Source organism: Enoplosus armatus, chromosome 3 (genome assembly GCF_043641665.1).
Source record: "Enoplosus armatus isolate fEnoArm2 chromosome 3, fEnoArm2.hap1, whole genome shotgun sequence".
Lineage (NCBI taxonomy): Eukaryota > Metazoa > Chordata > Actinopteri > Centrarchiformes > Enoplosidae > Enoplosus > Enoplosus armatus.
Genome location: NC_092182.1, coordinates 20,308,093 through 20,319,043, shown reverse-complemented (window position 1 = coordinate 20,319,043; position 10,951 = coordinate 20,308,093). Strand labels below are relative to the sequence as shown.

At 42.6% G+C, this 10,951-nt stretch overlaps 1 protein-coding gene across 1 annotated transcript; it reads left to right on the top strand.

Moving 5' to 3' along the window:
* Positions 1–10,945, top strand: LOC139282877 (nuclear factor of activated T-cells, cytoplasmic 2). The gene is made up of 10 exons (XM_070902782.1): positions 1–127; positions 1,151–2,102; positions 2,293–2,464; positions 3,018–3,220; positions 3,829–4,001; positions 4,500–4,640; positions 6,457–6,512; positions 6,814–6,946; positions 8,195–8,839; positions 10,515–10,945. The coding sequence occupies exons 1-10, from the start codon at positions 1–3 to the stop codon at positions 10,559–10,561; spliced, it is 2,649 nt and encodes an 882-aa protein (XP_070758883.1). The 3' UTR covers positions 10,562–10,945.
* Positions 10,946–10,951: the final 6 nt, after the last annotated feature.

Below are 10,951 nucleotides of genomic sequence, written 5' to 3'. Positions count from 1 at the left end.
ATGACTTCTGGAGGTTTGGGGCTCTCCGAGGGTTTGGGTCAAGACATCAGTCAAGAGGAGTTGGACTTTTCCGACCTGTTTCTTTATAATCCACCTGGAGAAGACTTTCCTGTCGGCTGTGATAAAGGTGTGTGTGCAGTAGTTACTCTGAGGCCTAACATAAGATCTCCTTTCCAATTACATTGTGTTCTTTTCTGGGTATTTTATTGTTATAGTGTATAAAGATGGTGGATTTGTGTTGAGTTTGTATTTAGCAGCATCACAGTGGCTTTGGGATACCGATCAGTAAGTACTTAGCTGTCAGGTACTGATGTTATACTCATGCTCTTTAACTGTCATTGGGGAAATCATCCAGACTTGTCTTTCCTTTTTCACCCAACTATAGAACTAACTAACAACTAACCCTAACCCCTAACCCATAGAAGAGCAAATATGTGCTGTCTTTTTTTCCCACAGTTTCGTCGAGTTAAAATGTTAAAATGTGTTTATCTTCTTGTTAGTTCACTTGGATGTTTGAGCTTCACTGTGCAGAGTGATGTGTGATCTAGTTTAACACTAGAAGTTCATCTGCTGGAGGTGGAAAGTTTCTCTGTGCTCACCTTAAATCTGAGTTTAACACGTGGACATGAGAGAGGATTTAATGAGATTGAAATCAGGTTTATTGCCGTGTAGGTTTTCAGATTCAAGGAATTTGTCTTTTGGTGCGTAACAATAAACATGGTGAGAGAAAAGAAAAAACAAGTACTACAAAAGTCAAGAACCGTAATCGCGCAGTGTTTGAAATGACGAATGAATATGTGCAAGAATGCAAATGTTCACGGCATAAAGTATAAAGAATATGTGCAATGTGCAGATAATAATCTCATTAATGTAACTCATTGAGTCAAATGTGGAGACTTTACATTAATGTAACGTGCAGTGTCCATGGGGCGGGAAAAGAGTCAGCGTCAGTGAGGGTGCCGGGCCTTGTTGGTTAGGCCATCTGCGGAGGTTTTGGTCTTGATGGACCGCAGTCTCTTAATGGGGAGGGGGATTATATGTCTTAAAACATGTCTGGAAGGGATCTTTAAGTCATCTCAGGATAGTAGTAGAAGTCAGGGAGTCAGGTGCCTTGTGTACAGATATTAATCCTCACTTTGGTTATTGACAGATGACTCAGGCGCTCTCCTTCAGAACGACACCCAGCCTCCTCTGCTGGTCGTCGACCATCACACTGCGTACAACCAGGCGGCCTCCAGTCAGGACCCCTCCTCTCACAGCCCCACCACAGAACACCTGTCAGGGGCAGTGTATGACTCCCTGGGGCTGACATCAAGACCAGGGACCATCCCTGCTTCCAGCCCCAGGATTGAGATCACACCGTCTGGTGACTCCCTCACCTCTCAGACCCTGGAGCCGAGCCCTCGCTCCAAAGCTCTGGGGGCCTACAGGGAGTGTGTGAGCCCCGCCAGCAGTAACTCCTCCACAGGCTGGCCAGCAGAGACATACTCTCCTTTGGCTTCACCGTGCGTCTCCCCTGCTCCGTGCATGGTGTTGTCCGGCTTAGACCTCTGCTCGAGCCTCCAAGGCATCCACACTTCTTCTGCCCACTCCTCTCCAGGTACCTCGCCTCGCAACAGCGTCACGGATGAGACCTTTCTCCTGCCCCAGCACCAACGCACCGCCTCATCACTTCCCCACCAGCGTTCCCGCTCTGCCTCACCGCACGGAAAGCGCTGCTATGGCCAGGCCAACTCCTGTCAAGGGGGCACTCCTGTCAAGCAGCGCTCCCGGAGCCCCAGCCCCATCCCCTCGCCCCATGAGCAGCAGGGGTCCTACTACCTCCACCAATACCAGGCCCAAACCGAGTTCCAGCCCCAAGCTCAGACCTCCCCCCCTGGCCTGGAGGAGATGCTGAGCAGCCTCAGCTCCAGTCTGCCTTCTGCAGTGGTGCGAGATGCACATGGGCAGGCCCAGAGACAGGACTGTGTGTATGGAGAGGGGTATAACTGGGCCACTGAGCAGGAGAGGATGGGCAGGGCAGGAGCCGAAGTCAAGTCTGAAACCTTCTATATACTCCCAGCTGTGTGGCCTCCTCAGCCAGTCCACCATGCTGCATTCGGGTGTGTTGTTTGTACTTTTCTTTATTACTTACAGAGATTTTATGCCTTCATAATAAGATCAAATGTAGTACACTATTTAATGAACAACTATGAAATGAAATATTAACTGTGGTTTTTGGAATAGGATTTTTTTGTCTTCCTTTTTACTTTTCCCACTTATTGTCTTCCTCCCTCTCTGTCTTTTCCCCAGGGCTCTCTCCGTGGCTCCACTTCCGTCTTTAGAGTGGCTGCTGCCCACTCAGTCCGGTCAGTACGAGCTTCTTATCCAGCAACAGCCCAGATCTCACCACAGAGCTCACTATGAGACCGAGGGCAGCCGCGGAGCTGTAAAGACATCTAATGGAGGGCATCCGGAAATTCAGGTGCTTTTTTTTCGTGCCTGGAGGGTGCTGGGTGTGCAAAGAAGGGAAAGCAAGCAAGCAATAAAGATCAATCTCACAATAAAGTAGCAGGAGGGATTGTAAATATAGGATGGTATTTCCTGTATTATGTCGTATTTATGTAAAGCTGACAGCCATGCAAATGAATGCAAGAGCCTCACGTCACTACTCCCACAAGGACAAATTATAATATCATAATATTAGGACATGCACTGTTTCAAAGTGCTAAAAAAATACAAAAATATTTACAAATCAGATATATTGACATATACAAACAAAGGTACATGGGCTTGCTTTGTTTGCTGCTCTGGTGAGTGAATTAATAAGCCGTTACTGTTGGTTTTCCTGGCACTGTTGCACTATGCAAATCAGTGTTCTTGCTCCGCTGTTAGATAGTGACCTGTGAAATCATCCCCACCGGGAAAAGAGATTTATTGTGCAGCATAAAATGTGTTCTCTGCAGCCATGATCATTAATGGCCATAGTTTAATTCAGTGTGAAGCATGCATTTGATCGCCTTTGTTACCCTTATTAGCTCCGAGGATACCAAGGCACAGCTCCACTGGGGCTGCAGGTCTTCATAGGAACAGCCGACGAGAGGCTCCTGAAACCCCACGCCTTCTACCAGGTCCACCGCATCACCGGGAAGACCGTCACCACACCCAGCATGGAGAGGATGATCAACGGGACCAAAGTGTTGGAGATCCCTCTGGAGCCGAAGAACCACATGAGAGTGGTGTGAGTAGCACAGAGAGACCGTGTCCCTCAGTGACCTCATGTCTATTACGCAATCTGTGGTGTTGTGCTTCATCTCCCAGAGTTACAGATGCAGAGATACACTAAACTGAGTCACCAGTACTGAACGACTTTGGATTTTCTACTGATAAAGTTTGAGTTTTTGTGCTAATTGCTCTTTCCTTTCTATCGTGGCTACTGCTACTGCTTGTGCCAGCTACAAGGTTTTTGTCATTTTCGCTCCCAACAAGTTTCTGTTGCTACTGACGAAAACATAAAATGCATCACTTCCTGTGTGCTGGAGAGTTTTTCCAAGAAAGACCTACAAGACACTGAGTGTTTACAGCAGCAAACACTTTGATGCACTTGACGTATGATGATTCACTGAAAAACAGTAGAAAAAAAGTAATTTTATCAAAATGTCGCAGAACAAAAGTAGGTTAGAACTGACTAATTGAAACAGACACAGGTTACTGTAGGCTGACTGTGACTGTGTATGAACAGAAACACTCTTGCAGCAGATTTAGAAGGAAAAGTGACAGCGTTCCTAACGAGCACCTTATTTCAGAACACTGTTTTTTATCTTCTCTGTCTTTTCTTACATTTCACAGGATTGACTGTGTTGGAATCCTGAAGTTGAGAAATGCCGACATCGAACTGAGGAACGGTGAGACGGACATTGGACGAAAAAACACACGAGTGCGTTTGGTGTTTCGTGTCCACATTCCTCAGCCTGGAGGCCAGCTGCTGTCTCTTCAAGTTGCCTCTGATGCTATTGAATGCTGTAAGGAGTGTTAAAGTCTTGATAAGCTGATTTTTGTTTCCTGTCACTGGGTCACGACATCTAGGATTGTAGAGCTTGCAGAGTTTTATCTTTATTTCGTTATATTACTGTTTATATCTGTATGCGTAAATCTAATGCCTCTTCAAAGTACTTAAAACTATGTAGCTTATGGTGATTAATGTTTGCAAACTTCAGATAGCTATTGCTGTGTTGCTGACTAGTTCACTAACTTTATGACTCTTTTTACTTGTGCAACTGTTACACAATGTTTTAATGTTTTATCCTTCAACATTTTCAATTAATTGTCCCTTGTGGCCTAAAGTTATATAGTTTAACGTGAATGTTCACCAGGCTATAGTAGTCAATATAATAATTATAATTAGATTGATAATAATAATTATCAAAATTTTAAATTGGAGCGCTTTCCTTCTTCCCACTTGATGTTTTTTTTTTCCTCTGTGTGGTCTTTCATACAGCTGTGTCTTCCTTTTTCCTCAGCCCAGCGCTCAGCTCAGGAGTTCCCTGCAGTCGAGAGGCAGGACCTGGACCAATGCTCAGTGCTTGGTGGTCAACAAATGGTCCTCACCGGACAGAATTTTACATCCGACTCCAAAGTGATATTCTCAGAGAAGACACAAGGTGAGGAAGATATATTTTTGATCAGTAATCTAATTGTCTGGTCTGAGGTACTATAGTTGAGCCACAATATATAACAATGTTGTACTCGACTCGACTTTTTGGGGAATATGCTTATTTGTTTTCTTGCCTAGAGTTCAAGATCAATACCACTGTCATGTATGTACGATTTGAGCTTAGCTCAAAGAGTGGAGGCAGGGAGAAACAGCCTGGATCTGTCCTAAAGTAACAAAATCTGCCTGCCAGCACCTCTGAAGCTCATTAACACGTTAGATTTCTCTGCTGGGCGCATTAATCCACAGGAAGTCACGGCAGCTAGCCAAGAAATAGTCCAGCACATAACCCCCAGTAAAACCATAATTGTTGTTTTTACACTTAAGAGATAAAACGTGTTAATTAGTTAATCCACAAATTAACAAGATAAAGCTTGAGTGTTTAATCAGTACAAAAACCAAAGTGTAAAAATGTAAAAATGCAGTTTTAGGATGGTTTATATGTATCATAGAGGTGGTGGTAGGTGGATTTTGTTACTTTCGGACAGAGACAGGCTGGCTCCTTCCCCCTGTCTTTATGCTAAGCTAAACTAACCAATTTCTGGAGGTAGCTTCATATTTACCATGCAAACATAAGAGTGGTATCAATCATTCAAACATTTAAAATGTTGACCTATTCCTTCAAAACATTATGCTGTTCATCTAGTTATTATGAAAACTCTTGATGTGTGTGTTACGTCGACCTGTGAATGTTATGTGTGTATATTTGGACATCAACCAGGTTTCTATGATTAAAATAGACAAATATTTTGTGCAACACCCAGACACCTCTGTGACCTCAAGCGTATTCACCTACTCATTTAGTATTTGTATTTTCAGATTATTTGCATATCGCCCGGGCAACATCAATTTTCAGTGACGCATATTTTCCTTCAGCCCCCACATTTTACTCCGACAAAATTAGCAATTGGTTTGAACTTTTACTGTTTTACTGGAGGTGACAACATTTATTTATTTCTACAAGGAAATGTCTCACCTCGTTACTGCTTCTTCTGCCCACACATGGTTTGAGAGCAGGATGGGTACAGTTAACTGCATGTAAAGCCTCTCTGTTGCTTGGCGTGGGGTTTTATGCAACAGGATGTGGTTAGACAGACTGATAAAGACTCAGACCCAGAGCAGAGGCTTTGTTTTGTTTTTTTAAAGCGTGGGTAGAAAACAGAACCAGCAGGTAAAAACTGAGGTGGGAATGAAACACTAAACAAGACATAGAAAAGAAGAAAGTTTTCCACTGACTGATTAAATGTGCTCACATACTGTACTGTAAATTACAGAAAGGATTGACCTCATCGGAGTTCTTACAAATTCATCTTTTTTTACCCGAGGGTTAAAAGCAATAGTTCAACATTATAGGAAATTCCCCTATTTGTTTTCTTCCTGAGAGTTAGATAAGAAGGCAAATGTGAGGCTACAGCCAGTTAGCTTAGTTTAGCACAGAAAAAGCCTGCCAAAGGTAACAAAACCTGCCTACCTCTAAAGCTCAGAAATAGTTCAGCATATAACCCTCAGTAAAACCGTAACTTCTCAATTTTACACCTTGGATTTTTGTATGAGCCAGGCTAGCTGTTTCCCTTGTTTCCAGTTTTTATGCTAAGCTAAGCTAGCTGGCTGCTGTCTGGAGCTCCATATTTCGTGTACAAATAGTGGTATCAATCTTCTGGTCTAACTCTCATCAGGAAAGTAAATAATTGTATTTCCTGAAATGTCAAACCACTTTCAACTTCCACTGCTTTAATGCCTGTATGGTGGATTCCCTCTGCTTTCAGATGGGCAGCAAATCTGGGAGGTAGAGGCCACTGTGGACAGAGACAAAACACAAGCTGTGAGTTAACTTCCATCTATACTTCAAATGCATTAAGGTGGCAGCATAGTTTTACAGAACCAATGATGTACTTTTTGTACCTATATAGTTGATCATTAAACCAGCATCATCTGGCACTGTTACATATTCACACTTACTCAAACAGAAAGCAAAACACAAAACCTATGACCACACTTTGCTTATATCAGATTTAAAGAATTTCATGTTTGATATTGATATTGACCTGAAACACTATGCCTCAACATGACAGTTTGCCTGAAGCATTATCTTTATCTTTTGTTGTGTCGCAATCCCCATCTAGAACATGCTGTTTGTTGAGGTCCCTCCATATCGAGAGCGGACCATTATCCACCCAGCCAAAGTCAACTTCTACATCATCAACGGGAAGAAGAAACGCAGTCAGCCTCAGCACTTCATCTACACTCCTTTTAAAGGTATATATCTGTCAGCCATTACAAGAGGAGGAAGGGTATCTTGAATGTTTGAGAAACGGGAAGGTGATTGAAAGGTCAACAGTTCCTATCCCGGAGTCAGCAGGGAAAGTCAGGGCTGGGGATGTGAGGAAATATTGTTCTCACCCCTATCAACACAAACCGTGATGCAACACACTTAATGTGCATTTGGATCTTTTACATTGATGCCAGTTAATGAAGACAAAAATAAACATAAACCGAACATTAAACAGGTTATGATGTTGCTAAGTCAAAGTCAAGTCAAGCTTAGAAAATACAGGAAATAGCAACACTTCCATCAGATTAGATATAACTGCTATACAATTAAACGAACATTGCAACCTGAAAGCAGCTACTAGCTACAAGGAACGCCTTTCTATGATCCTCATTAAACTGATGTTCTACTATTTCACAAGAAATCGGTCCAAATCACAAGAAATCAGTCAGTAGCTGTTAGCAATGAACAGACTGCAGCCACAACAAAGGTTATGGAGGGGAACAACTGTCACTTGCTTTAAAAGGGGAAAACCTGTCACTCCACTCCAATTTTTTCGCAAGTGCTCACTCCACCTACATGTAATACTCACAGCTGAAATGCAGATACGTGCTTTCACTCATGTTGATAAGCATTTTAGGAAACAAAGAACATTGCAAGCTGAAGTAGAAATAGATGATGCAGGTTGAGGAAAAGTGGGCACATGAAGGAAATGTAAATTACAATGTTTCATGGTGAAATATATTAGTGGAATTTTCCTTAAAATACCCAATCCCTGTAACATCTTAGGACATCATTTTTAGCCGTGCTAGCAGCATGGCTCAATGGATGGCAATGTCGGTCTGTCGGTCGGTTGATCCACCACTTTAGTCCAGACTGAAATATCAAATATTGGATGTATTGCCATGTCATTTGCTCCAGATATTCAAGGTCCCTAAAGGATAAATTCTAATGACTTTGGTGATCCTTTCATCTAGCATCAAAACTTCAATTTACTAGTACTTTGGTTTATTACCAAATACCTGCAAAGCTAATACCATTCCCATCATCAAGCACAGGCCATCAGCCTCAGCTCCACTTTGTGTTTAGTGGTAAATAGTAAATGTTAACATACTAAAAGGATAAACTATGATGGTGAACTCGAAGCACCACTTTTACTCTTGTCAGTGAGCTAATGATAGACCTAGTCTGATCTCATCTTCCATGGTCAAATAATCTTTGTCTTTGTATTTTAGCCATTAAAGCAGAACCACTGGACGACTACCAGTTGAATTCGTACAGCTACTCAGACAATCAGACTCTGTCTGGCCTGTCAATGAAGTCACTCTACCATCACCTGGAGCAGGACAGCAACCTTCAAGCCTTGAATGTTTCTCCAACACTGTACCATCTAACCACTGTAGACCCCAGAGCCCATGTGTTAACCCCTGATCCACTGGATGACCAACCAATCTATTACCAGTCCAGAGCCGGGACTCTGATCAACAGCCCCATGCTGTACCACACTGCAAACCAACATTACAGCAACTGTGGTACCGCCCTCCTCGGTGGTTCCCCAATGGCTTCCCACCCTGCCTCCACTCCCAGCCAGTGTGTCAGTGCCAGAACCCCTGTGGCCAAACTGGGCGAAGGTCCTCAGGTTGGTGATTCATTTGAGGCCTGTGTGATGTCAAGACATGTGCAGACAGCGCTGCCACTGGGAAAATCACCACCTTCAAGATACATTCAAGGTCAAGCTCAAGGGAAGTCCGGAAGCCGAGTGGAGCCAGGCGGGCAGCCTCTGACTCACATTGGCTCTGGTAGAGGAAACCATGAGGAACGAGCTCCAGAGAGGGTCACTGTCAAACAAGAGAACCTCCGCTATGCTTACCTGGAGGATGGTGAGTATTACTGTTATGTGCTGCTTTCTGAAAGGTGCCAGTATGCTTCAAACGAAGTGCTGGTGGGGTTGTTGAGCAGATGTGAGGGATAACAACCCAATTCCTCACATCTCTGTGACATCAGTCTGTCTGTGTCTCTCAGTGTGTCTGTTGGTAGCTGTCCAAAGCCAACAATCCTGCAGAGATTGGCGAGAAAGTATGCAGGGTTTAAACTTCTCTTGTTTTTTCACTCTTCACTAGATTACTTTGTTCACTTTTTATATGTACAAACGAGAAACACTACGAATGCCTTTGAGGAGAGACAGATTGACAGAATGTGTGTCATCCCCCCATTTGAACGATAATCACACCTCACCCCTCTCTGGGTTAGGGGTTAGGGTCTTTGAGGGCAGGGTTTTCGACCCACCTTTAAATGTGACTGTTCTGAACAGCTAAAACAATTTTTCCATAAGACATTTTCAGATAACAGGTCACATGAACTAGTTTGTTTCAAGCGTAAACCAGCATCTGTGAGTCTTTATGTTCTGTCTTGGAGTGTAATATTTGTATATACAACTGTATTGAGAAAGTAATTGGCAACACATTTACATTATCTCTCAATCAGTCAGTAACTTGTGGTCTAAGTCCTGTCTGTTTGGTTTCTAATGAATGTGTGTTTCTCTCTGCTTTAGATTTTTTGTTTTGAAAATCCCTTGACAAGCCAACACATCACTGAAATGTTAAGCTGAGTTGTAGAAGATACTGTATTAATTTCCTCACCAAAACTTAATGGAGGAATATCAACAAAAAACATACAAACTTTGAAATGACATATTGAAGCGTCGGGGATGGGTAATTGTGGTCCAGTTTGCAGATGCATTCAAGCACAATGCAACTGTATGCTTGCAAATCCTGCCTTGTGGTTTTCTGTTGGGCCTTTCTATCCACTTTCCTATCTCTTTCAGTCTTACGTTCTCACACAAACACACGCAAACACACACTTGTAGAAGCTTCGTGAGCATGCCAAGTCTCATTTTAAATAAATCGAATACAACTTGAACATGATTCCTAATGTAAGTGAGGATGATGAAGGAGAAAGAATCACCACAATGGAGTGAGAGAACAAGTGATGTACCCTGACCTTGTTTGCTGTGGGGTGATGTTTCTGTTTACACCTCTGTGATGGAAGACAGGAACAGGAAGTTTATTGTCATGGCAAATACATGCAGACACACCTGTGGTGGGAAAAACAGCAATGTCCTTTGTGCAACAACTGTAAAATAGAGACATCTAGTGGACTTTAATGTAATTGCAATACTTCACATTATCACTGCAGAGATTACAAATCATCATTGGACTGATTTGTGTATGAAGTAAGAACATTTTTGGTGACATCTTGATGACTTAGGCATTATAACCACAAACCACAATGTCCCAGGTTCAGGTCTGGCCTGGGACCTTTGTTGCATTCCCCACCTCTCTCCTTCCTCATTTCCTGTCATCTCTTTACTTTATTCTGACTTTGGTGACCTCTACTGGTTGTATTAACAACAAAACCCTGACCCTCCAACAAAGGGGCTATAAATATAAAACTAATGCATATAAAATATTACATGAAATAAGCCTCTTGTCCTGCTATATTACAGCATAGCTGTGACCATTAAAGTAACTCACCCCTATTTGTAATGTTTTTCAGTGAATGACATCATAAGAAGAGACCTGAAAGGCCACAATGGAGAGTGATCCCGAGGGCCTGCAGCAGCCCTGATGTCCATGAGATTTAAAGTTTAAAAGCAGTATGCATAATATGTGGACTTCAGGAACTATATAAAATCCTGATCGTCTTGGAGGAAGCTTGTACTTGTAAAACTTGCAATAAATTGTTTTGACCTGATTGGTGGCAGACATTTAAGGCAAACAACAGAAACTGATCCACCATAGGCTCATGTTGACTTTAGGATTACATCGTGTTTCTGTGAATGTAGGAAGGCTGGTTAGCTCTTCTTCTGTTAGCCTTCAATATTGTCATACATTTTACCCTTAGCAAAGATAGAAAAATATGTCATACCTTATACTGTGTATCTGTTGGTGTCTTTATTTTAACCCGTCTGACTTCTCTATGTTCATGTATTT

Excerpts from the sequence above, each read along its gene's own strand:
- LOC139282877 (XM_070902782.1), top strand. The coding sequence starts at position 1 with ATGACTTCTGGAGGTTTGGGGCTCTCCGAGGGTTTGGGTCAAGACATC. Across the intron at positions 4,002-4,499 it reads CTCTGATGCTATTGAATGCT|CCCAGCGCTCAGCTCAGGAG; the intron begins GTAAGGAGTGTT and ends CTTTTTCCTCAG. Across the intron at positions 8,840-10,514 it reads CTATGCTTACCTGGAGGATG|TGAATGACATCATAAGAAGA; the intron begins GTGAGTATTACT and ends AATGTTTTTCAG.